The following is a 25283-nucleotide window of genomic DNA, read 5'->3' as shown; positions in this document are numbered from 1 at the left end:
ACACAAGTCTGTTTTTTTGTTTGTTTCTTTGATTTTTCCGGAAACACAGTCTGTGTTTTTCAGAAAGACAATGTACTGTTTATTGGATATCAAAGGATTGGTTAAGAACAGGTTATAATATACTAATAAAATAAATTATATATATATATATATATATATATATATATATATATATATATATATATATATATATATATATTAGATGATGCATCTAATATATATATTAGATGCATCAGTAACAGTAATCTAATATATATATATTAGATTACTGTTACTGATGCATTCACAAGGATTTTGATAGTTTTAATTGTTGATGTTATAGTTCAGTCTTTCAGATATGACAATGACCATCATTTTTAATCCTCAAATCTCAATTGTCAAGATAATTAGTAACTATAGCTGTTAACGAACGGAGCACCATGAAAAGCCCATCTGAAATGTAATAGAAGAAAGCAGCAAAAAAATGTAAATACTCAATAAAACAGGTTAAACTGTACGGTACTGTAAATGTACTTATTTGCTCTCCACCTCCACGTACTGCAAAGGAAATACTTCTCAGAGCTTTATTTTTGTAACAATAAAAGTTAGTTTTACACATTTCCTCAGAAATTGCAGGGATGTCTCTACTTGTAAAGAAACTTCAGATTTTAATACGCAAAAACACTGATCATTATACTTACAGCATTTTCACAATGTCTAATCCGTGTTTTAAAATTGTTTAAAAACAAAACTTTTTGTTCAGGCACTAGTTGGCCACAACCTGAGCCATCACACAGGACCCTTCAGAACGAAATGGCGACTAATGGTGCGAAGTCGGTGTTGTTCGTTTGCTTGGGTAAGCGACGCAATTTAACCTCAGTGAAACTAATATAATTCTCAAGTACATTTGTATTAAAGAAATGTCACAAACGAACAGTGTGCGAATTTATAGCGCTTATGTGGGTGTTGTTAGCTTCATCTAGGAGCGCCCGCTATTTAGCTAAGTCTCCAAATGAATGAGTTGAATGCGATGCTGTCAACTGTCATTTTAACTTTTTACTCTAGCGCCTGTATTTTGCTGGCATGCACAGCTGGTGTCTAACTATGTGAGATGGAAAACATCATAGTTTTGTAGAAACGCTAAATACCGTTACCCAAGCAATTACTGGGTAAGAGTTTAGATGACGTCAACCCGGAAATGTACTCAGTCAGTATATGTCAGGTCATAGTCCATCGTGAAAGCTGACTGGATAATCAATGAAGTTGTCATTAGTATATTTCCTTGAAATTGAGTATAAAAGTTAGAAGAATACAATGAGAAAATGTCTTTTTTATGGTTAGGCCAGTGTCATAAATATTCGAAAAGAGGTTCTTCACAAATTGATGCAACAGTCCTGTAAATCATTTATGTACTCCTGCTCATTGTTTGCCCACTTCCCCAGCAATGGTGAAGTCCAACCATAGATATTAAAGGGACAGCTATAGTAGCTACCTGTGTATAAACAGCATAGAAACATCTCTAGCAGTTGATCAATTTCTACCATCTGACACTGTGTTATATTTCCCACATCTGCTTGTCATTACATTTTGTCTGAATCAGCAGCATATTTGAAAGGTTTCGTGTCCTCTGACATTAAGCACACCTGCATCCTGTGGTGCATGTGTCACCCCAGCACGTGCTTACAAGGCACAGAAGAAATAAACACTCAATGAAAACTTTTTAAAATTTGGAAATATTACCTTACTATAGCAAACATTGCTACAGTTATGTTGTGTGTCCTGTTAGGTTGCATGTTGAGTAGCAGCATTTGACATACATACAGTATCTCTGTGGAAATACCTGTTTTAAATTTTAAAAACATCTCATTAAAGTTTGTCATGGTGTTTGTGGAACAGGGAATATTTGCAGATCCCCCATTGCTGAAGCCGTCTTCAGGAAGATGGCCACAGATGCAGGCGTTGTTGATAAGGTAATCATTATTACATTGAACAGGGCAGTATTTGTGATACAGGCTGTTACTGGTATTTGCTTGATATTAAATCTACTGGCAGTTTTTGTATTTACAAAGATATATTTTTTTATCTTCCCAAGGATTGTGGCATTTAACGAACCAGTTTCGCACGTGCCCCTCCATTTGCTACAAATAACATGTGCTGTACATTATCACTGACCATTTTTCAAAGCATGCCTCCACTAATTATTGTTACTATTTGATACTAGTGTCAAATTAATAGTTGTTAGTGGTAGTTTAACAAAGCCCTATCCATAGTGATGGAGTTAGGTGATAATCATAACATAAATTGTAAGATATTTTTATACAACACATGGTTGTTGACAGTATAGACATATTCACATTGGACACTGGTTCAAATGGTAAATTGAGTTTATATGTCTAAAGTGGAATGAAATAGCAATCATTACTAAGGCCTAACAATGCATAATACTTTACTTACAATGACCCAGCTGCAGCCTCTAAAGATCATGAATGAGGGCAGGATGTGTTCCAGCTGTTGGGTCTCACTTGTAGTCCTGTCCTCAAACATACAACACACACTAAATGCTGTACCACCTACCACATGCCTGTACGTGAGAGTATGAATCATTTTTGCTGTGTTATTGCTCTGCTCTGCCTAGTGGAGGATAGACAGTGCTGCCACCTCCACCTATGAGATAGGAAACCCTCCAGACCACCGCGGTCAAGCCTGCATGAAGAGCCATGACGTGCCCATGAGGCATGTGGCCAGGCAGGTATGACCACCCACCTCTACACCTATGTTAGCAGTAGTTAGCGCCCCCTCTTTTGTTCTCTGTTGTTGCAGTGGGTCATAGACAGTGGTGCCACATCCGACTGGAATATAGGCAGCTCACCGGACGCCCGTGGTCTGGCCTGCCTAAGGAAGCATGGCATTGAGACAAGCCACAGGGCCCGACAGGTACAACCAGATGTCCCGTGGCTCCTCTCACCTCATTGGTATTTGTGTGTATGAGTGTGATGTTGGTGAGATGATGCGTACTATACATGGAGGTGCTGCTGTTGCTCTGTCACTTAGCATGTGACCAGCTTACTGTAGAGTTTCCCAGTTTAATAGGGGTTCAAATAAATTGCTGCTTTAACCTACAGCTGCATGCCAAGTTCCACATGATTGTTAAAACAAGCACACATCTGAACTGCAGCTGAACTGGATCTAAGGTTTGGCCAACAGTGATTCAGAGGACCGGCAAATAACACAAGTGTGTGTAATAATGATTTATATTCAGTTTTCTTGTCGTCCTTTACAAATGGTAGAGTAGAAAATTAGTTTCAATGTCAGCTTTAGCCCTCTGTTTCATTAAAGATCACGTACACTCTGCTTGAACACATCTCCGTCATAAATTGGAAGGGGAACAAACCAACACAAGGTGGTTACATTGGAAAAACCAGCAAGAGTAGATAGATTTTGAAAGTGTGCAATGGATAAATCACATCCCTTCCCTTCAGGCCTCCCTCCAAAGAGACTCCCGCAAAACACATGAACACACACTGCCTGACGACGGCTGGGGACATGATCAAATGATTCAGCCTGAGTGATGTCAGAGCATTTTATTTATTGTTTGCTGTTGGGGTGTGAAGACAATTTCAACAAATCTCACAAAAAATGCTTCTAAAATGAAATTCCCACCCGAGCTTTTAAGTGAAGCTTTGTTGTGAGCTCTCCTTATTGGTTGCACATGTCTGTGCATAGTGGCCAGTTCAACCAAAGATTCAAAATGTTTTATTGAAACGGATTGAAAGTGTGAAATTATTTACAGGCAAAGATTAGAAAAAGTCAGAAAAAATGAACTTAATTTTCTTTAGCGTGAAAGTGTGTTTCTGCTTTCTTAAACTGTTATTTATCGCGTGACTTAGATTTACCTTGGGACCCTTTGGGAGGTCCTGACCCCGTTTTTGGAAACCACTGGCTAGAAATTAAAATAAACCTGATTATATTGTGGAACACTATGCACCCCCAGTAATATGTTTTATTGAACTCACACAATATTACATTTGTGTGAGATTTTGGCTTTATAATGACATACATGGTGAAACATATGGCCTCGTATTGAAATGAGACAAACGGTAGAAATGCGGACTCTTCTCTCAGCAAAACAGTGTGCAGTGGGTTTAGCTTAAACCTCAGATGCAGTGACCTCTTGTGACTGTTGAGTGAACTTGAGCAGTTTTTAAGACAGTGGTGTCATTTTCTTGGAAATGTCTTTTCATGTGTTTGTCTGAGAATGTCTTAAAGAGCGTGTTGGCCAGGCCTGCGTCTATACTGCCGTGATAGAGCCAATCTAGCAATCATTGTATCACCTCGCAGCATGTGTTTCAAATCCTGAAACATGCCTGAAATTACACCAAGATGTTTGTTCACGTCGGGCCTTCAGGCCTCACGCTGCGTTGGCTTATCCTCAACTCCTACTCCCCTGCTCCCTGAGAAAACCCTTTTCATGTTCCCTCAAGAGAACTCTGGGGGTTTCACCCTATGCCTGAGATCTGCTGAGATCTGGTGGTTTGTCCATTCAGTCAGACCCTCATCTAATCTCCTCAAAGCAGGGATGGGGAGGCGCAGTCCTTGGCTTAAACCCATCCAAATTCACGCAATGAGCTTTGACAAGCCTTTGCTCTTTTCCTTTATCACCCTTTCATTTCTATCACTGGCTTTTGCTCCCACCCTTCTATTTTTTTCTTTTAACCTGTTTAACATTGCTGAACTTCTGCCACTCTCAGTATCCCAGCAGACTGGCCAAATGGGAGATGCTTTGGAAACCACATTATCCCCACATAAACAATCATATTTGTTTATGAAGCAAAAGATGGCTCCAAAGCCATCTATAACAAATTTATGTGGCATATTTAATACCTTATCAGAATCAGAAATTGCCGAACAGACATTAGATTTAAGAGGGCTGAAATTTAGATGTCAGACTCATCAATATGTTATCATTGAGTCAACATTTAGATAAAGGAGTTGGCAACGTTTTAAACTAAGATACAATCCAGAGACAGCTCAGGGTTGCTCTGTGGGAAGTCATTGAATTGGTTCTTGAAAGTTTGCACTTTTGATTTTCGGACTCACACTTATTTATTATATTATAGTATATTATTAGTATTATTATAATATTGTTGTTGTAGGTTATATACAGTAGTATGTAATAGTATAAGTATATTTTAAAAAAGTCTAAAATGGAAATATGTTTAAATATTCATCACATTTCAGTCCCTCTATTTAGCATTTAAAAGCAGTGTACAAACATTAAATACATTTCCAGCACACTTTTTTGTAGTTATATGCACATGTAAGGACATTTCTAAGTCTTTACTAAAGTATAGTAACTTCCCTACATGAACACATATTTTATATTATTATGACTTTTTATGCTGCAGTTTCTCTACATGCCAGCGTTCACTTATGAATGCTGACAGTAGTTAGAATTGTTGGCAAATACATTAATGCACACTTACGTTCTGCGAACAACTGCATTATAGTGTATTATAAACAATTTATTAAATGTTTAGATGTTGTTTATGAATGCTAAGTAGGGGAACCTAAAGTAAAGAGCAGCCAAATATTTTTTAGTACAGTTTTGTTTCTGAATGTTTAACTTATTTCAGGTAAATGAGCCTTTTTCATAGCAGACTTTTTGACTTTTCATAGTTAGAGAAGCACAGATGTCACTAATGACTATGATGTCTCTGTTATATTCTGTTGTAAGTGTCCCAGTCAGCCAATATGCACATTATCAGGAACCTGAAACTGAAGCAGCTAAATGGGAGCCAGTCATTCATTGTGCTTGTTCTCCTGTGATGTGTCAGAGCGTCTTCTGTGAGAAAGGCCTGTTGTTATTATTGTCACACCATTTTTCAAACTCTTTTTCTCTTTTTTTGAACTTTGCTATGTCTGTCTCCTCACTCGTTCCTCATTTACAGTAACGGCCTACCAGCTCGCTCTCAGTCACATAATTCAGAAATCAAACCCAGGTCACTGTCAGCCTTGTGAGAGGGATCACGCGAGCCATGTTTCCAATTGTCGCTCGTTCCCCGTTCATTCCTCGTTTATAGTAACAGCCTTCAAACTCGCTATCAGCCAGATATTTTAGCAAACACACCACATGTTGCAACACCTCAACCCCGGGGACTCTTGAATTTTTCTGTTGACACAACCACCATCAGCCTCATCCAGGACAGTGACGAGTCTGCATACAGTTGGCCCTGTGGAGCTAAACGTGCTGAAAACTATGGAGATGACAGTGGGCTTCAGGAGAAGCCTCACAACACTGCCCCCATCACACTGCCCCCATCACCATACTGATCAACATTCCCTGATCACCTGTCAGTGTCCGGTGTGGATCCACCACCAAACACGAGTACAACAGACAGTCAGGACTGCAGAGAACTGGTCCAACCTTCCCTACATTCAGGACTGAGACGCGTCCAGAGTCGGGAGGTGTTCCAACTTCTCTCCTCCTATAGGCGCTATAGAGCTCCATACACCAAAACAGTCAAACAGTTGACTTCCCACAGGCCATCACTCTGAATGCACCGTTTTGTTTTTAATGTGTACATGCACATATTTACTTAGCTTCTCTTGTCTTTGTTCTTAGCCGTTATGTCTTTTTCTGGACATACATTGAGAGCGATGAAAGACTGGAGTCAGATTCCTTCTATGTGTAATGCAGTATACACATGCTTGGCCAATGAAGCCGATTCTGATTATCATCTTTTGAACCTGCTGAACTTGAACTATGCTGTGTGTGGCTCCCTGCTTGTTCCTCATTGACAGTAACAGCTTCCCAGCCTGCTCTCTTCAGAAATCAACCCAAGGTGTCTGTCAGCCTTTTGTGAGAGGACTTACATGAGCCTTTTTTTGACAGGGGATGGCCGCTTTTTCAGTTACAGTGCGAGAGCTAAAGGTAGACAGGAACAGAGAGGTGAACGGCTGCTATTATCACTGCCACACATTACCACCCTGTGTGAGTGTGTGAGTGTTCAAATGGAAAATGAAGTGATCAGACCCTCACGGCTGCAGCCAGACGCTGTGGATCCAAAACACAATAGGCATCTGTTTATTCCTCTCGTGTTACATGAAAGGCTACAGCTGTCTCTGTGATTGAATGTGTCTGTATCTCAACATCTGGACTGATGAATTCTGTTCATGTCTTATTCTTTTGTTTTTCTCCGCATTCATTTGTCTCATGCTGTTCATTCTTAGAAATTTACTCTGACAACCCGTCAAAACTGGTCAGGGTGCTGCCTGGTTTTTATTCCTGCTTGGTCCATTAAATCATCACTAAGTACAGTCAATGCTCCGCACAACACTCCTCCACAGTCTTACAGATGTGCTGCCCTGTTTCCATGGCATGGTATGGCTTGGCTCTACTCAACTCACTTTTGGTACCAGGCACTTTTCTCTATTTTGTTTTTCATTTGTTGCCCATCAACAGAGGTGGGATATAAACACAGGAACAAGGGAGGGTATTGATGGAGGAGGAGACAAACTTTGTGTCAGAAAAGGCCGAATGCCACAAGAAAAGAAGAGTTTGGGAAACCCTACATCAGAGCTCAGATGACGAGGCAACACTGGTCTCCAGTGGAGGTTCTCTTCGACCAATCAGTGGACAGCAGTGCTTTCGCTCTGCCGCTCGCGATTGGTTCAGCTCGCTTTGAACCTCGACTGAAGTGATTCCGGTAACTAATGACGATGGAAAACGAAAAAAGAGCAAGTGTGGTCGAGTCGGGCTGAGCCGTACCACGCAGTGGAAACACAGCATTAGATCCCTTTCATAATCCAGTTTTCTGTGAGCCCAGAATTATGTTTAAGTTGTTATCCTTGAGATTCTGGCGTCGGTTGATTTGGTGACACCGGTAGCTACTGTGGTAACAGCACATGTAGATCAGAAACTCCTTGAGCAGCTACTTTTTCAGAAATACAACAACAAAAAATGCCAGTGTGTCTGTGCCTGTCGCCCGTAGCTCTTCATGAACAGCTCACTTTGGCTGCATATTGTTTCATTACTGAAACTGAAACTGACACAATGCTGACAAAAAAATGTTTTCTCACTGTCAGAGCTAATCTTGGTGACAAATATATTGCGCTTGCTGTGACTGCTTCACAATGAAGCCAACCCATGTTTCGCTACCAGAGGGCTTTTGGTGCGAAGCAGCAGTAGGAAATCCTCAGTGGGAATGGCGGACTCCGCCTCTAACTTCTGTTTCTGTGTAGTGAGATAAATACAGAATGTAAATAGACTCGCTCCTCCTGAAACTGCTGGCCATTAATAGTATCAAAAACATCTTTTGATTTCATGAAAATCTTCTGGATTGTAACTTTGAATGTGTGTTTCAAGGTCCGGACTGTCTTTATTGTTGCGTTGGAAATGATTGATTTTTACTGCATAAGATTGAAGCCTCTTTGAAGGACTGGAGCGAGGTCCTGCAGGCCGTACTGTGTTTCCACTCTGAGCCAAATGTAATATTTGTTTTGTCCTGCATTTCTCCCTCACTTCCAGGTGACCAGGGAAGATTTCATGAGCTTTGAGTACATTCTCTGCATGGACGAGAGCAACTTGAGGTACAGTTATTTCATCCCACAGCAGTCGTGTTTATTGTTCCTGTGAACGGCGATCGCCGTTGGCCACATAGTCATTGAAAACGCTGGTGTCATGTGTTAAGAGTCCGTTTTACTTATTAACGGTTGCCTGGGATCAAAAAAATATTTGCCTTGAAAGGGGTCAAACTAGGTTGTCCTGCTCACTGTCTGGATTGTGATCTCTGCTACTTCTTCACATGCACATGAAAATTGTGGTATAACTAACGTGTAGGTGAATGCCTCCCTTTAATGAGCAATATCCTTTCTTAAGCTCTTTCCAAAGGTCAGGGGGAGGGATATTTTTTGATACTTTGAACGTTTAGGGATCATTTTGCGATCACATGCCTATGGCAGATCTGATCTGTAAGCAGCTTACTGAGTTCTTTGGATGCCTCTTTGCTCTTTGGGCAGTTTTTCTCCCCTTTTCCTCCCACGTTGTTTCTTTTTTTTTCCTCCACAAATGTTAAGCTGATGGGAGTGAGAAAATTAAGCCCCGTCCTAGACAAAGGGTATTCCGTCGAGGTTCAGCTTTCTTTGAACAGAACACATCTCATTGTTGTCGATTTGAAAGTGTTTAATAGTTTGACCTTCTGTTTGAGTTTGACATAAACAGGTTGTGTTATTTTCATGCACTGCTCTCTTAAAACATTACCTGAATCAAGCTTATATCATTGTTCGTCAGTGCTTTTGGGACGTTAATCAAACGGATATCATTATCATGGGGTTGTGATGTCTGTCCATTTTTGGAAGATGTGTTTTTAACATGACAGCTCTTCATGCATAAGGCCTCATATCGAAGTGGCAGATTAAAATACTGTATAACATGACTTACATTCAATCTAAAATGAACCGATATTTGTTGTGGTGCAGCGGTCCGGTGTTAAAACCTTCTTGTTTTTCTTGTGCTTTTTTCTCTCCTGGGTAATGTGTTTCCTCTCGTCTTCACAGTGAATTGAACAGGAAAGCAAAGTCGGCGACAAACTCCCAAGCAAAGATTGAGCTTCTGGGTTCGTACGACCCCGAGAACCAGCGCATCATCAAAGACCCGTATTACGTAAGTGTTTAAGTAAATTCACAGGTTGAGTATTTGCAAGTTTAATTAAGACATCTCCTGTGTTTGGGATCATATGTTGAATATTAAATGTCATCAAGTGTAAATGAATTTACCAAAAGGAAAAGCAGTTCTTGCTGTGCGACCGAGTTGGACATCGACATCGATACACGAATACTTTTGAATACCACGTTTAAAACAATAAGATCGACGTTAATTATACTTTTGTTAGTATCAAAAGTACCAGAACTATATAAAAAAATAACCCAGATCAATTATCTGCAATAGAATTAATAATGACATAGTGTGAAATGAAGTTTCTCTTTGTATTAAGTTTAAATTTAAACACCCAAAAAATGTGGTTTCTAATGTTTTTCTCCATCCCTTTAAATATTCATTACTGAACAGGCAGCAATCATTGTTGAAGATTTTGGGAACAAACATCCTTTGGTATTATTTAAGAAGAGTTTAGCACATTTAAAAAGATGTTGCTGTGCTTCTTGGTTGGTTTTGAGTCCCATCCACTTCAACTGGGGAAAAAGAACTAAGACAAGAAATACAAGAAATCCAGAAAATCTCTCATGTAAATGAACCAGAACAGTTTGAATTTTGGCAGAAAACTTGTTGATGTAAGTTTGTATGGCTTGTCGTAAGAAGCTGATTGAGAGAATACGTTTGAGGTGGCCTTTAAAATAAGCTTAAAACTGTTAGGTGATGCATGGTGAGTGTAACCTGTCGGCTATGTGTGGCACTAACACAGCAAAGTGGCTGTGCACCTGTTCAGAATACCGTGTGTCAGGAGAGTGATCTTACAGACCACAGAAAGACGAGTTAATGTTGCACAAGGACGTGACTTTATTGAAAGACAGAGCATTTCTGTCTTCTGGTACATGTGGTAGCTCTGGAGAGAATTTGCTCTCCACAGGGAACGATTAGATCATGTCCACACACGTTTCATCAAATAAATAGCGGCAAACCAAAAAACATGGCTTCAACTATAAAAATAAAACAGCAGCGCGCTCATTTCCTTGTTCACCCAATAAAGGCCAAATTTATAGTCATGAAAGACATTTGCTGTTCAATCCTTCCAGCCCACTGCGCACGTGTTCGATCACTTGGACATCACTGTGAAATCTTTCCTGTTTTCAGATTTCATGCTCCATAGTTCGCTCATCCTTTCCTTGTGTTCTGTCCAGTTGAAAGTCCTGCAAGTGATTTGAACAAGGTGTCCTTGCCTGTTTTTCATCGTGTTTGAGGGTTACGGGGGTCATGAGGGTTATTGAAAAAAGACAAGAGTGGGAAAAGTGCAGCGAGTAAAGGTTATGGAAGGTTTGAAAGTTTTATTAGGGAGGATTATTTGTCAGTGTACATTTAAGATAATCTTAACTCGCCACATGCAAACTGTTTTAATGACATAAATACAACTGCAGCTAGAAAAGTAATAATATGCTGCGTGGCTTTGATGGAAGATGTGCGGCTAAAGCTCTTTTAGCCTAATAATAACGTATTTGTGCCCAACTGCAGTGCTGTATTACATGTTGTGGAAGCAGGCTCCCAAGATAAAACAGCCATTGTGAGTGATGTGGCTGGAAGACGAGGCTGTGGTTGACCGCAGCTGATGCGATGCAGGTTCTGTTTGTTTGTCTCAGATCAGATTTTTGGCTTCGAACGCCACTTTTTCTTTTTGTGTCTTCTTCTTTTTGCCAAGAGGAGTAGTGAGTGAATGAATGCTCGTCGGTTTGGATGCTTGACAGAATTGGATAGCGCTCGTTCGTGAGAAACCACATGGCATGACAGCAAAACGAGCCAAGAGGAGTAGAACTGTCACTGTCCATGTGGATAAATGGAGACATGAGTTCTGTTGTCCGTTTAGCGTGATTGTAATGACAAGCTTACGGAGGCACCGAAGCACCTTCCTTCTCCTCTGCATTTTCATGTGTTATTATGAGACACTGCTGACAGTTTGCAGTCATAGTTTCCCATTAAACATTTGTGTCTTTAAAGGCCCTTTAATAAAAAAAAAAAAAGATAACAGAGGGAGTAGGAGATGAATCGATTATGGAAGTAATCACTAGCTGCAGCTTCTGCTGTGAAGCAGCCGGGAATCGAACCCCTCTGCCACGTAGTGTGATCATAGAAAAATCTTAAAATATCTTTGGATGCCGACACTTGTTTAGTGAAATGCGTGTCCTCTTGGCCGCAGTGGGACAGATATAAACTTCTAATCATGCCACAGTAAAATCCATCAAGGTTTCAGCACCCTCAAAACCAGAATTTAAATAGCACTCCTGCTACTTTTGGCAGCATCGTTCTCCCTCAGGAAACGCTGTGTTATCAAATTTGAGTGTACTGTTGAAGCCAGTTGGCAGTCTGGGATCTGTTTCCTTCACGAGTCCAGAGTCGTCAGAACGGGGAGTTGCAACTAATTTATCGGTTGAATGAGAAACTCACATTTTATCATGTTTTTTTCACGGCGCATCATAGAATTGGCCCTAAATATGAACAGCTGTATTGGGTATCAGTGTATTTCACTTATTTTCCAGCCCGAAAAAAAAAAACAAAAAACACAGAAATACAATGATTGAGCTCTCAGCACTCATTTTTAATTTTCTCTTTTTGTTTCATCTCTCAGGGGAGTGACGAAGACTTTGAGAAGGTGTACCAGCAGTGTGTACGCTGCTGCAAAGCATTTCTGGAGAGGAACTCCTAACAACAGCCGACCTTAATCCGTCCTCGCTAAATCGGTTGGACGAGCAAGAATCAACCAACCAGATATGCTTTAGTTGTACCACACTAGCGCTCATCAGTATAACCCTCTTGCAGAAAGCACCAGAACACTCTGTCTCACTGTTGTAAATGTTATACAAATCACACGTTGTGTAAATTTAGGAACATGCTGCATGGACAAGTTTGACTGAAAATTTCAGGGATTTAATAAAGTGGATTAATGACAACGACTGTTTTGTGATTTGTGAACACGCTGAAGACTTTATATGAATGAAGCTATTCTGCAGACAGCAATGCATGACTGGACATGGCCGAGGTTCACAGGTCAAAAGCTAATGCTGGGGGTCAAAGTTAATGCTAGCCTAAATGCTAATCATCCCGGATGTTTTGTCAGATGCTTGGTGGTTTTTCTTTGTTTGTGTGTAGTACACAGCTCGTTTTTATCTGACCAATATCAGTTATCAGCCACGTCTGATGAATATTTAAGATCTGCTTTCACTCGTTTCCCTCCTCCTCTTTGCAGACACTAAAGTTGTTCCGCTGTCTGCCAGACACCGAGTACTGCTTAAATGGTGGTAATCCCAAAAGGAAGGAGTCATCAGTGCCAATACGAATCAGCATTCAATGTGATCAGCTTTCACACGGTAGAGTTGACGCTGAGAAAGGGCCGGAAATCACGAAACAAGTGTGGAGCCAAAGGTTAGATGAACCAGCTGGTGAGTGGAGGGTTTCCAGTTGTTGAGTTGTTTTTTTTTTTACTTCTTTTTTTTTTTTTTTTTTTGCTGTTTAAGACAGATCTGTGTTCTGGACAGATCTGTGTTCTGGACTTGGTGAGTTAGAAAGTGCTTCTTAGTCTTCTGTGAAATAAAGCACACCAGATAAGGTAGTTCTCTAGTGCCAGTTAACATGAGCACCGCTTGGAGGAGGCGTTGATTTGCATGGCAAACAACCTGCAAAAATCCACTCTGGCTAAAGAAAACGATGGCTGCAAGGTTCAGAATACCTCAACAGTTTGGGAAAAATGCTAATTAGCTCTATGGCCAAGAGTTAGGTGAGAAGATGCACATCTCTTGTCTGCACCCTAAATGTGAAGCTGTATTTACAAACTAGTTAGCTTGTCTTATTGTAACCTAAGGACTAAAAGCAGGGGGAAGCCACTGGTCTGGCTCTGTCTGCAGGTAACATAAGCCACCTACCAGGACCTCTAAAGCTAAAGGCACCATCAACCTCCTGAAGTCTCTGCCGAAGCCTGGCAGTTTGCTCAGAGCCAGGAAACAGTCCAGCACATAACCTCTCATAAAACGGCTAATTGTGGTTTTTACACCTTGACATCCCCCCCCCCCCCCTTCCCCTCCTTAATTAAAAAAAGAGTTGCAGCATGTTAATTAGAGAGCTTTTAGAGGTGCTGGAACACAAACATTGTTAGTTTTGGACAGAGCTCGGCTCCCAGTTTCCCCCTTCTCCCAGTCTTTCGTGCTAAGCTAACCATCTGTTTGCTTTAACTTCTTATTGTACAGATACAAGACTGTACATCTAACTTTCCCACAATTGTTACCTAAACCAAACAAATCATCTGTGGCACTCACAGCTTTAAAGAATGGCATGTAAGACATTCAACAGCAACGTCTTGTACAAAAAAAAAAAAGAAAAAAAAAAGCTTCTGAATTAGGTTTTTAAAGAAGTCCTCAGTCCTGGTGGCCCAGTGGTTTGGGACACTGACCCTGGGTACTTTTGTTGCGTGTCATCCCTTTGCTTACCCCTCATTCCCTGTCATCTCTGCTGTCGCCAAAAACACACTCCAACAAGGGGGGTGTATTAATTGGTCAGTTCACTCAAATTACAAAGAGCAACTTCTCATTTAACCCAAGTGTCCCCATGATTCAGCGTCCTCATTACACTGGATAATCCACAGAGCACGCTGTCAGCAGTGGTCAGCGTGAGGTCTGGGGATTGTATGGAGCAATCGGGACTTTGTTTCTGGAAAAATATTTTTTACGTCACTTTTGAAATGATTTTTATGCCATTTTAGTCAATTTTGATAGCTGACAGTGGAGAGAGAGAGAAACAGGGTGGGGCAATAAAGTCCTCAGCCAGAACTGAACTGGGAGCGTCACATGATATGAGTCCTAAACCAGTGAGCCACCAAAAGCTGCCGTTTCAGTGCCGTGAGCCCCACAGATGAAGTTCCATACACCTCCATTGTATTGGTGTAGCAGCAGACATATCACATCTAAAAACAAGTATGACACTGCAGTAAATGACTGAGCCGTAACCTCGGTTTCAAACAAAAAAAAGCTTCACTTCCTCTGACCTTTTTAAACGCTCTGTCTTTAACAACAGCGGGAATTTCACCAAATCTGCAGTCCCGGGACTCGGCCCAGTCATGTGGTGACTCGGGGAGCATTCCACTTTTCGAGAAAATACTGCACGAGACAACAAAGACCATTCATATTTGTACCAATCTTATAATTTATTTAAATATATTTTGCACACATATGTATATAAATATATATGTATCTATATATATATATGTATATGTGTATGTATATTTATCAGCCATTTGATAAATGCCCTTCACTTTAATTTATGGTTTGTAGGTGGATTCCTCTTATGCTTTGCTTTACAGTATGTACATATTTCTCTTGTTTAAGAGGTCAAGGCCTGTAGTGTGTACAGTTTAACCTTGTTATAACTCAAATATATAAATATAGACGGTACCACACACTACCGAGATCCACAGGAGGGCTGTGATTTACAACAGCCACTTCTTTTTTTTTTTTTTTTAAAACATGTCTTGCAAAGACGCGGAGAAACCTTGATGCAATTAATAATTTAATCACAGTTCTTTCTCAGTGTGAGCACAAGTGGGGGAAACTAAGCCAGCCGGGGTCTGTGAGAGCTTTTCGTCTGCCCTGGGGGGCGGTGCAGGAACCCGAAACGCTCAAACGCAGCAGACCAATCGCAGAAAGCAAGTCGTGCTAAAAACAGTACATTTGGATTTTGCTCTTTTCTTAAAGAAATGAACAAAATAAAAATATGCAATCCCTTTTTTGTTGGTGGTTCGTTTCAGCGACATCTTTTTGGACGGCAGCAGGAGGGGGAAAAAAAAGGCCCCGTGTTTTTGTTTCTCTCAGCCACTCGTTTCTTTTTTCTTCTCCACTCTTCAGTGTCATCATCTTTGTCTTGCTCTGGTTTTGTTGCTCCCTCGTGGTGACGGCCAACCATCGAGGCCCAGCCAGAGCGGTGAGTGGCAGTAATCCACGCCTTATAGCAGAACAGACCTCACTGAAGGGCAGTACTGTGCCTAATGTCAGTCGGGGCTGGTCAGAGTATTTTAGGCTTCCCTCTTACTGTCCAAGGCACTTTTTTCCCAAGTTTTTTTCTTCTAGAGAACTTGTTTTTGGCTTCAACCTGCAACAGATAGGAAGTGAAATTCAGCGTTGTCTCTGACTTGGCAGCACTTTACAAATTCCTTCCTTTCCAACAAAGAATCTTGAACAATAAATCAATAAGCTTGATTTGCCACAGATCTGATGCTCTGGCTCTGCAGCTGCCAGAGCCCTCGCATATCAACGCAGCACGCATATCCTCACTGTGAACAATCGTCTTTGTCTCCGCACAGGAAAACATGAATCTTTATACTGTGAACTTTCGCCCTGACTTGCACTTTATGTTTCGCTCTTATCTGATGCAGCGGTGGGAAAGGTATTCAGATCTGTTACTTAAGTAGCAGTACCACAAATCCAATTTCAGCGCAACCTCACTGAAGTGGAAGTGCAGACATCTGCAAATAGGTTTAATATATCAAAAGTAAGATTACAGATGATGTAGAATTGGCCATTTTGGAGTATTATGTTGTTGGATTATTATTATTGTTGCATTCATCTGTGAGCAGGATGCTTCTGGTAAAAGCAATTTTATGCTGGTGGGTAGTTTAATCTTCAACAATGCATCATTTTTATAAAGCGATTGTGTAAAATCTTAATCTCTAAAGTAATAATACTAATATTTCCCTCTGAAATGTGTGGACTAGAGGCATAAAGTACATGAATACAATGGAAATACTCAAGTAAAGCACAGTACAGGTGGCCCAAAAAGCAAAGCATTTGAGAAAATGTACTTCGCTGCTTTCCACTTTCTACTCCACTACACTTCAGAGGTAAATATAGTATCAGTAGTGTTATTTTACTCCACTACATTTATGTCTGGTCTGTACTAGAGTTACTAGTGACGTCACAAATTCCTGCCAGCTTTTCCATAAAAAATATATGAGCCAATAAAAATCTAATGCATTGTTATAGAAAACATAACCGCATATAATCAAATGAGCTCCACCTCCACAAACTGCCTCTAAGCTGTAAATGCTACTAACGCATTAATGCATCAGTAGGAATAATCCAATAATTCATACTATTAAACAAGATTTATGTGCTCTTACAAACAGCTTTCACTTCCTCCACCGCTGCCTCTTTGTCACATTCCTTTCCAAACTTGGATCATTTCCTGCGTTAAGCTGCGTGACTCACATGCAGTGTCACCTGCTCTGGCTCACCTGGGTTCTGTTTCCTATATCTCACAGCACATTGTCACATATCTCCTCTTTAAGCTTAAACACTGACAGTGTGTTTGAATTTGAGGTGAATACATTACAATACCTTGTGTGTGCTACCCCTCTGTGCACTGCGGGCTGCCGGCGAGGCGTGTGAGAAGCCGCGCACATCGTTTGAAGTCTGAGGAGAAGAAGATTAAACAAGAGATTTACATGTAAGTGGACGCCTTTCAGAGGGGGTGTTGACTTTGGACTCAATCCTCATGGTGTCTGAGGGCTAGTGGAACTGTGGCTTACATGCAGGTATTGTGCAGTCTCTGGTGTGGTGGTAGAGTCTGTACACATGCTTCCTGCACTTGGGGCTGAAGTAGAGCGGACCTGAAAGAGAAGAGCAGCCCAGCCTGTATTAGACCATTTCCAGCTGCGCAGCCACCTGCTAACATCTGCTTTTACAGGCATTATGTACACCTATCATTCACTTCATAATATGCTGCCTCTCTGGCTTTTTACACACAAGCACAGAACTTTGCAATGTGCACCTTACCTGTTATATGTTTTAGGAATTTCTCCTTCTTTCTGAGGTCTCTGGGGAATACAACTGTGGAGAGAGAGAGGATGGGAAAAGTGTTAGGTTTAACCCTACAGCTGCCCTTGAATAGCACAGACACTTGCATTTTTATGAAGGCCTGGTATGAATGTTCTCAGGGTGAACAGAATGAAGAAATCATTACAGGGTTAAAAAAAACATACTTCCTCACTTACCTCTGGTGGTATCTAGCCATGCAGACACTTTTGCTTTAATATCTGCCTAAAGTTTTGCCTCCCATCTAACATCTGCATGGCTACATATCACCTAAGGTAAGTCAGCACATGTTTTAGGTCATTCGGGCACTTTTTCCCGTGTTAGTTCCATCAATCTACAATGACTTTGCAATATGAATGTTACACCTATTCTAGCAGGCTGCATCCCTCATCCCAGGCTACAGCATCCTCTAGAGATCCAACATAAGGGCCACGCCCAGATGACCAGCCGTCACTCACCGACAGCCCTTTCCCCTCTGCTTGTTTTGGAGTTGCGTAAATCTGTTGGTTCCACCGCAGAGGTCCTCGCACGCGATGTTGACGGGGCATCCGTTTTCACGCTGTGACGACCCCGGCTCTCCTCCACGTGTTTCATGATCTCCACTATCCGCCTCAAGTCCTGCTGCGCGTCCCTGCCGCCCGCAGCGGCCGCCGGAGCCGCCGAGGGCGCGCTCTCGCCGTAGTGGCTGGTTAGCGCGCACATCAGTAGCACCAGGCCCATGCTGAAGTGCCTGCGCAGTCCGCTCATAGCTCCCGTGGAGTGAGAGAAGGAGAAAAAAGTGAACTCCTTCCCCAGCAGCCTCTGGGAGAACAATAAGTCAACCGGTCACCTGCAAGGGAGATCGAGAATGCATGTCAGATCAAAGTGGGTCTCCGTTAGGCTGCAGTGAAGTGATCTAGAGCCCCGTTAAATCCCCTAGCTGCTGACTGACAGACCAGACTTTGACTGGAACCTGTCCAAATCTAGTTCTTGTGGTTTTCCTTCATCTTTTCTTTAGACAGCCAATTTTTCTATGAATTATTATTTTTTTTAATCGATGTGCAAACCATTCACTGGATGCCATCCTGACCATGACTCAATAGGCTACAGGTGGATTCGTAGCCTGTTTGTCTTGTGGCTTTAGTTTTAAATCTCAGTGAGTTCAGGATTTCCTCTGCAAAATAGAGTTAAGAACAAATTACATGCACACAATCCAAGTGCAGCACGACATGCGTTAGGACAGAAAGTAATTCGGAGAAGAAATGTGTGATGGGAAGTTAAAAAATGCCTTTACCTTCAGGCCTCGATAACCTTCTCCAGTCCTATATGAATCCGTCCAACAACGATGGAAATGCAAGTAAAGACCTGTGCGCAACTTTAGGTTCCTGCTTCTGTCCGATCCCAAATATGTCCCCTTAAAGTCTGCTCTCATGGAGTAACCATCAAAGCTTCTGAAGTAGCGGAGCATCCGTGGTCATCCTCCGAACAGCGGCGGGGAGAGAGCGGCCAAACGGCTGAGGGATCCGGTGCTCCAAGTCCCGTGTGTGCGTCCTCGCTGAAGCAGCAGCTCGGTCGCCCTGAAGTGAAGCTCGCTTTTTATTCAGTCTCGCAGACGCGGTGACCTGTCCCTTGTGGGTTACTCCGACGTGTCTGTGATGACAAGAAGACGCATTATTGGCACTCCTGAAGCGGAAAGTCCACTTGAGTTGACTGACCATCACTTCGCGCCGTTTGAAGTTTTCTGCGACCCCCCCACCACCACCCCATCACCCCCTCCTTTCCGTTACTCCATTTATCTGTGCGATACGCAGTTACAGGAAGCGTTTCTCCCACTAATACTTCCACTGAAATTTCCAATCAGCCCAGTACAGAGCGCAGATACCGGCATCTTAGTGGAAATACTCCCATATCCTTCTTGTGATTCTCATAACTTCATTATGAGCCATTGCGCACTTTACGTCCATCATGGGAATTGAAACACGATCACTCACCGTTTAGGGATGTCTCCTTGAAAATTAATTACGCACGAGTTTTAAAACCTATTGCACTATAGTTTCGGCTCAGAGCAACCGACTGGGCTGCACAGCAGAGTTAGGATTTACACAAGGTTTCTCGCCATTGGAGATTAGTTTGCACTAGCTTACTTTGGTTTACAGTCTGCAGCTTTCTGTAAATCGGGGCGTGTAATTGGCACGCCCGCCCACCCCCCCCACCACCGCCCCTGTACTCAAATCTGCCTGACCAGTGAGACTTGTGTAGTTCAGCTGAATGTTAGGAAGACATGGCGAGGGAAACTTCAGAACTATGAAAATGGAGCGCCTCAAGTCGAAAAAAGTAACTTAATAGTCTCATCAAACCAAAAATGCATCCTTTGTGACAGCAAGTCTAGCTCTGTTGTGTTGCGCCATTGTCTGATAATTGCAAGCTCGTTTGTAAGAACTACTTGGACAAAACATTCCCGTTCTCACTGAGAAGTGGTGACTTGTGTGGCCGTGCGTAAAACCTTGGTGCTGAAAGGACAGCGCGCACTGTCACCCGGCGCCCAGTCTCTTCTCTGAACATAAATACCCTATATTTCCTCAGGAGAAATACCAGGCAGCTGCCGCGCTGACTAATTCATTTGAGCAACCAAAAACGATGATAAAACATACGGATGATATCTGGTTTCCCTCGTGATTCGCACCAGGATGACTGAGCTTGATGTTTCATTGCTTTGTGGTCTAAAAATGGTGGGAGAGTTCCACAGACTGTTTTTGCATGGACAGCAAATCTGCCTCGAGGCTGCAGGTGAACTCTGCGTTTTCCTGCCATCAGATGAGCAGAATAGTGCAATGATTAGACATATCTGGTCAGTTTGGGGAGCTGGCAGGTGCAGTTGTGCGAGAGACACAATCCTGGTTATCAGCCCATTTATGACATGGAGTACATCCGCCCATTATGAAGTATGCTACAGGGAGAGCGTACATCTGGAGCAGAGCCTGACCTCTGACATGCCTGCAGGAGTCTAAATTGAATACAGACTCACAAAAACACCTACACAAAACAATAGAGCTAATCAGCATCATTACGATTAGAGCGGGGCTGCATTGTGTTCTAAACTCATTAGATGTGAGAGTTGCGACTGTTGATTGATCATTTTCCCCCTGAAAAGACACATTTCATGTGTTGCTGAGTCTAAACTGCAAATATTCTCTCATTGTGCAAATATCTAGCAAATAATTATCATTAACAAATACATATTTATTGAATTCTCTGAATTATTCTGTAATGAAAGGCAGCAGTTTCAGCAGGGGGCATCATTCTGCAGCCACTGTACATCCACATCCTCCCTATGTTCCTTATGTTTGTACTGTACTGACAGTTATGCATTTGAGCTGGATGTGAGTCCAGAAACCTTTCCACATGGGTGGTGAAAGTTAAACAACCGCTGAGCCGATCATCCACATGGGTCATATCCGACTTCTTGAGTCTTAAATTGAATTCAGTCTGAGTTTCAGGAAAACAGTAATCATTTAATGAATTAGTTTAAATGGCCAGTAAAGCCAAAGGAAGACTGATGTTTTCATAGTTGTCCTTCTTCTCCTAAACGGTCTGGCAAGCAGGTGAGTTACGACATAGTGCAGTCTCTGTGTTTTGGCACTTTGGTTGCTGTTCAGTTCAGTGGGTTGCCTTCATATTTTTGACTGTTGCTGTTATTTTTTTTGAAAATATCCTCTGCACATCACAAGTTTGACAACTTAAAAACAAAGAAATTCTGGTATCACTTGCTCTAATCGATGTTTGGACACGGCGTATAATCTTTTTTAACCTCGCTTTTACTCTCATGCAGATGTATGACCTTTCCAAACCTTAATACAGTCACATGTGAAACTATTTTGTAAAGTTTGTGTAAGTCAGTGAGTCATGTTCATATGATTTTTAGAAAACCACATGTGGTAAACCTCACAGATGCACTTTGGTGGTCACTGGTTTCGACACACCGATTGTTTCGTTCTGCTTTCCCTTTTAACTCTCCGTGATTTTTTCCCTGAAAGGCCTTTTAATTAAACCTTTCGAGGAGCATGTGGTCACTTTTTTCACCAGTGGGCCCATTATCTTCCTGAATTTCTTGCTCAAGTTGAACATTTCACTTCCTCAAGGACACTTTGTCAAGGAGTGAGGCCTTCTCTGATGTAGGTCACTGCAAACCTCCGCAATCCGCGATGACATATCACTGTTTGCCACTGCCACTGGTGTCATACAGGATTTCTCTCCTTGTGTTTCCAATTAGAGAAAAATCCTTCGTTCCTCATTTTATCTTTCACAACTTCTTTATCTCCCTCAGCTTTTGTGCTTTCAGCAGATTATTGGCTTTTACTTGAGATTAGCATAGACTGTAAGTTGTCCTGTTGCTGTCAGTTCGGTCTGTCAGCACATGTGTATTGAAAATAGACATATTATGCACCCATGAAGAAACAGAACTTATTGCTGGCTACAGCTGTAATATGTGTGTGTGTGTGTGTGTGCGTGTGTGTGTGTGTGTGTGTGTGTGTGTGTGTGTGTGTGTGTGTATAGTTTTGACAGCTTAATAAACCCACCAAGACGGAGAGATAACACACTGCCTTCACCAACTCTGTGGTCTTTTGGTAAGAGAAGTATGAGCAGTCTGTCCTACAGTAATAAAGAATAACAGACATGGCCGGCATTAAGTTGGGCAACAGATACTGACTCAAGTTACATTACATGAGGCAATTTATCTGATTTCACACAACTCCCTTTGGGCCACATGTCTTTTTACAGCTTTTTCACATACGCAGCAGTGATCCTCAAGGGTGCAAAACTGATGCTGTTCTTTGAACACAAACACACAGAAAGACATTCCTGAAACCACGCATTTTAATGCAGCAGGAAAATTGCAAGCAGCAGGACACTTCAGGGTCACTGCGAGGGTTGAAGTAAGCCGAATGAATGAGTGCTGTCAAAATGACTTGTGTAACTTCATTCATATGATCAAGCTGTCCACCAACTTGAGAAAGACAATGCCCATCATGCATCATGAGCACGGATGAAAGAAGTGATTGTTACATTTTTTTTAAGGTGGACTTACATGTGTTTGGTGAGCAGTTTTTAGTGGAAAGTCTGGAATACCATCCAATGATTCATTTAGTACATCCGCAGAGTCAAACAGTACGGAGGCAGCTGAGTGTGAGGGTTAAATTTAGAACATGAAAAAGGCTGTTTGCCCGAAAGAAGAAGGAAAAAAAACAACAAAGTCCTCCAGTTTAAATAAAAAAATATGTTGTTTGTAACTGCCCTCCGCATTTTATGATCCGACAGCCCTTCAGCAGGACGACATGTCTTGTAAAATTCTTAGAAAAGTTGTAAAAATAATTAAGTCTGAGTAAATTGAATTAAAATGTAATTGAAAAAACAGTGCTAACACTATAATACTGTCACTGAAAAACAACAATAACGCTGTTAATGAAAAATACAACAGTAACAATGTAAACTGCCAAATTCACAGCAACCGTTTTGCAGTTACAAATGTGAAATGAAAGAAACTTGTTTGAAACGCTTCCTGTCTGCGTAATATTGGCTGTCGCCGTCAAACAAAGCTTTAGTAAGACATCAGCCCGAATGGCCAATACTTTGTGATGGTCTGCTAAAATACATAAAAATCTGTTGGAGTTTGAATATCTAGTCCTCTAGTAGTCATTGAAATGTGTGATCACATGCCAACTTGAAAGAAATCTAATGGAGCATGGAACGGATTAGTAATGGAGCTTTACTTCCACACAGGAACATTTCAGTTTTGTTGGCTGATTTCTCCTCTTTTTATGACTATATGTCCATGTTTGATTGACATTTCCCAGAGAGACTAATGGGATTCAACCAAGAGTTGTAATTAGAATCATTTACGACTGTCTTGAAGACTGAAAACAAAGGAGACAACAGAGCAAACAATATGCCAAAGATGTCCTGCTCAAATTTTCACATGCACTTTTCAACAAGTTCGCTTCACAAAAAAATGGCTTCATCCGCAATGTTGCCTTCACTTGGACAATTGGCCTGCCTGTCAAACATGCACTTTATATGAAATGTTTTCAATATTCAGGAAACTTTACACCAGCATTGTCAAAATGAAATATGGATTCATGGTTTCTCATTGCAAAATTGTAGGTTTTGGGATCCAAATTTAGCGCAGATGGGCCAACAAGAAACGCGGTCCTCGTCCAGGGCTGCAAGAATGGAGGCAACGTGACAACGCTTAGAGCCACAATGAGAATAATACTAGAAATAGGAGAAAGAGCCCCAATCAGCAGCCCTCTCTGGATGAGCAAAGGTTAGAAAAAGAATCTGCAATCTGTGTGGGTGTGCCTGCGCAAATATTGTACATGTCTGAAATGAAGAATGTGCACATTATAAATCACTTCTCTGCGATGTGGAAAGCAGCGGGCAGATCGGGGATGGTGCTGGGCTGACATGCGGTGGGATTACTTCAGCATAGTCTTCATCAAAAAACATCAGGGAAAGTAAATGTACCAAATTCCTCACCCCCGTATGCATGGCTGTGATACCACGATGACTGATGCGGTTTTCTATTGCTATGTCACATTCAAAGCATGTCATTCGGCTGTTAAATACTGTAGTCATGAAGGGGCAATTGGATGATTAACACATTTCACCTTAGTGGCCTTCTCAGCAGTGTCACGGGGGCGGCTGTCAACACAAAAAAAATCCTGCAAATACTTGTGAATCTTTAATTTTTAGAAAGATGGATTTTGATGTGAAAATATAAGTTTTAATGGGCATAAATTGCAATTTTTCATGTGAGGCGAACACATTCAAGCCTCCAATAACTGATTTTTTGTTGGCTGTTGGCTGTTTGCTTACATGTTGGCTAATGGACAAGAGTTGCTTATTATTAAACTGATACAGAACAACATTAGGATTTATTTGGCGGCGTGTTGCTGACCATCTGGAGATCGCAAATCCAATATTCCCTCTCCTTTAGCCCTTCTTTTGATCTCACCTGTACTCCTGAGAACAATGCAACTCTTAAGACGCATAAGAAGTTCATGAGCAAGTCGTTAAGTGTTCGATCCTGAAGAGGTAAAGTTCAGAGGACTTTTGGAGCTTTTTCACAGAAGCAGCAGCCTGTTGCTGCCAAAAACAATGCTGTAAGAGCAATGCAAGTGAACCAAAAGAGTAAAGTATGTGGGCTGGAAAACCGCAACAGGCGCTGAATGTGGCCAAAACGCTCTGCAGAGCTGAGGGGAACTGCACCGGTGATAATTCCACGTGGGTTTGTCAATGTGAGCGAACCCTTTCAGGTTACATCTGGTCACTCGAGCCATTATTATTCTAAAAATATTTATTACTTCTTTGCTTTAACAAAAATATTTGGTGTGGAACACTGAGGCAGGAAATAAAAAGTTGCCCCACTCAAACACTATGATAAAATTTCTTGTGGAAATAATTTGTGAAACACGGCAGAGCTGCAGGAGAGCTGCGCCTGCTCCAACTGTAAGTGGGCAGGAACTAGCCCAGTTCCCCACGCCTCCCCATAATCATACTGTACCACATGGAATCCGCATTTGACAGATGCACATATATTAATGTCACTGGTTATTAGAGTTTCTGGTTTGAAAAAGGTCTGGCTGTTGGAATCATAAAAACCTGCTGTCAATGAATTTGTACATGCAGCTGCTGCACAACCCGGGTGAACTGGTGGTTTCTGTGTCGCACAGTGAAATGATTAGTAGTAAAAGGCTGCTTTCACAAGGATATATATGTCATAGATGCACATAAAAGTGAATTTAATACAA

General features: G+C 41.6%; 2 protein-coding genes across 3 annotated transcripts; one reads left to right on the top strand and one right to left on the bottom strand.

Moving 5' to 3' along the window:
• The first annotated feature begins 761 nt into the window (after window positions 1-761).
• acp1 (acid phosphatase 1) lies at window positions 762-12591 on the top strand. Of its 2 annotated transcripts, none has more exons than XM_076756530.1 (6): window positions 762-835; window positions 1876-1949; window positions 2800-2913; window positions 8507-8568; window positions 9535-9640; window positions 12270-12591. In XM_076756530.1, exons 1-6 carry the CDS (start codon window positions 793-795, stop codon window positions 12345-12347), a joined length of 477 nt encoding a protein of 158 aa, XP_076612645.1. In that variant the 5' UTR covers window positions 762-792; the 3' UTR covers window positions 12348-12591. The 2 variants fall into 2 exon arrangements, with proteins under 2 accessions (XP_076612645.1, XP_076612644.1); XM_076756529.1 differs by lacking the exon at window positions 2800-2913 and adding an exon at window positions 2615-2728 and having other exon boundaries at window positions 773-835.
• Window positions 12592-14939: 2348 nt separating this feature from the next.
• Window positions 14940-18955, bottom strand: alkal2a (ALK and LTK ligand 2a). Its single transcript, XM_076756744.1, has 6 exons — window positions 18770-18955; window positions 17955-18325; window positions 17458-17511; window positions 17211-17291; window positions 17020-17094; window positions 14940-15775 (listed from the first exon to the last, which is right to left on the bottom strand). Exons 2-5 carry the CDS (start codon window positions 18241-18243, stop codon window positions 17030-17032), a joined length of 489 nt encoding a protein of 162 aa, XP_076612859.1. The 5' UTR covers window positions 18244-18325; window positions 18770-18955; the 3' UTR covers window positions 14940-15775; window positions 17020-17029.
• Window positions 18956-25283: the final 6328 nt, after the last annotated feature.

This window comes from Chaetodon auriga, chromosome 18, assembly GCF_051107435.1.
Source record: "Chaetodon auriga isolate fChaAug3 chromosome 18, fChaAug3.hap1, whole genome shotgun sequence".
NCBI lineage: Eukaryota > Metazoa > Chordata > Actinopteri > Chaetodontiformes > Chaetodontidae > Chaetodon > Chaetodon auriga.
This window is presented reverse-complemented; position numbering and strand designations above follow the sequence as displayed.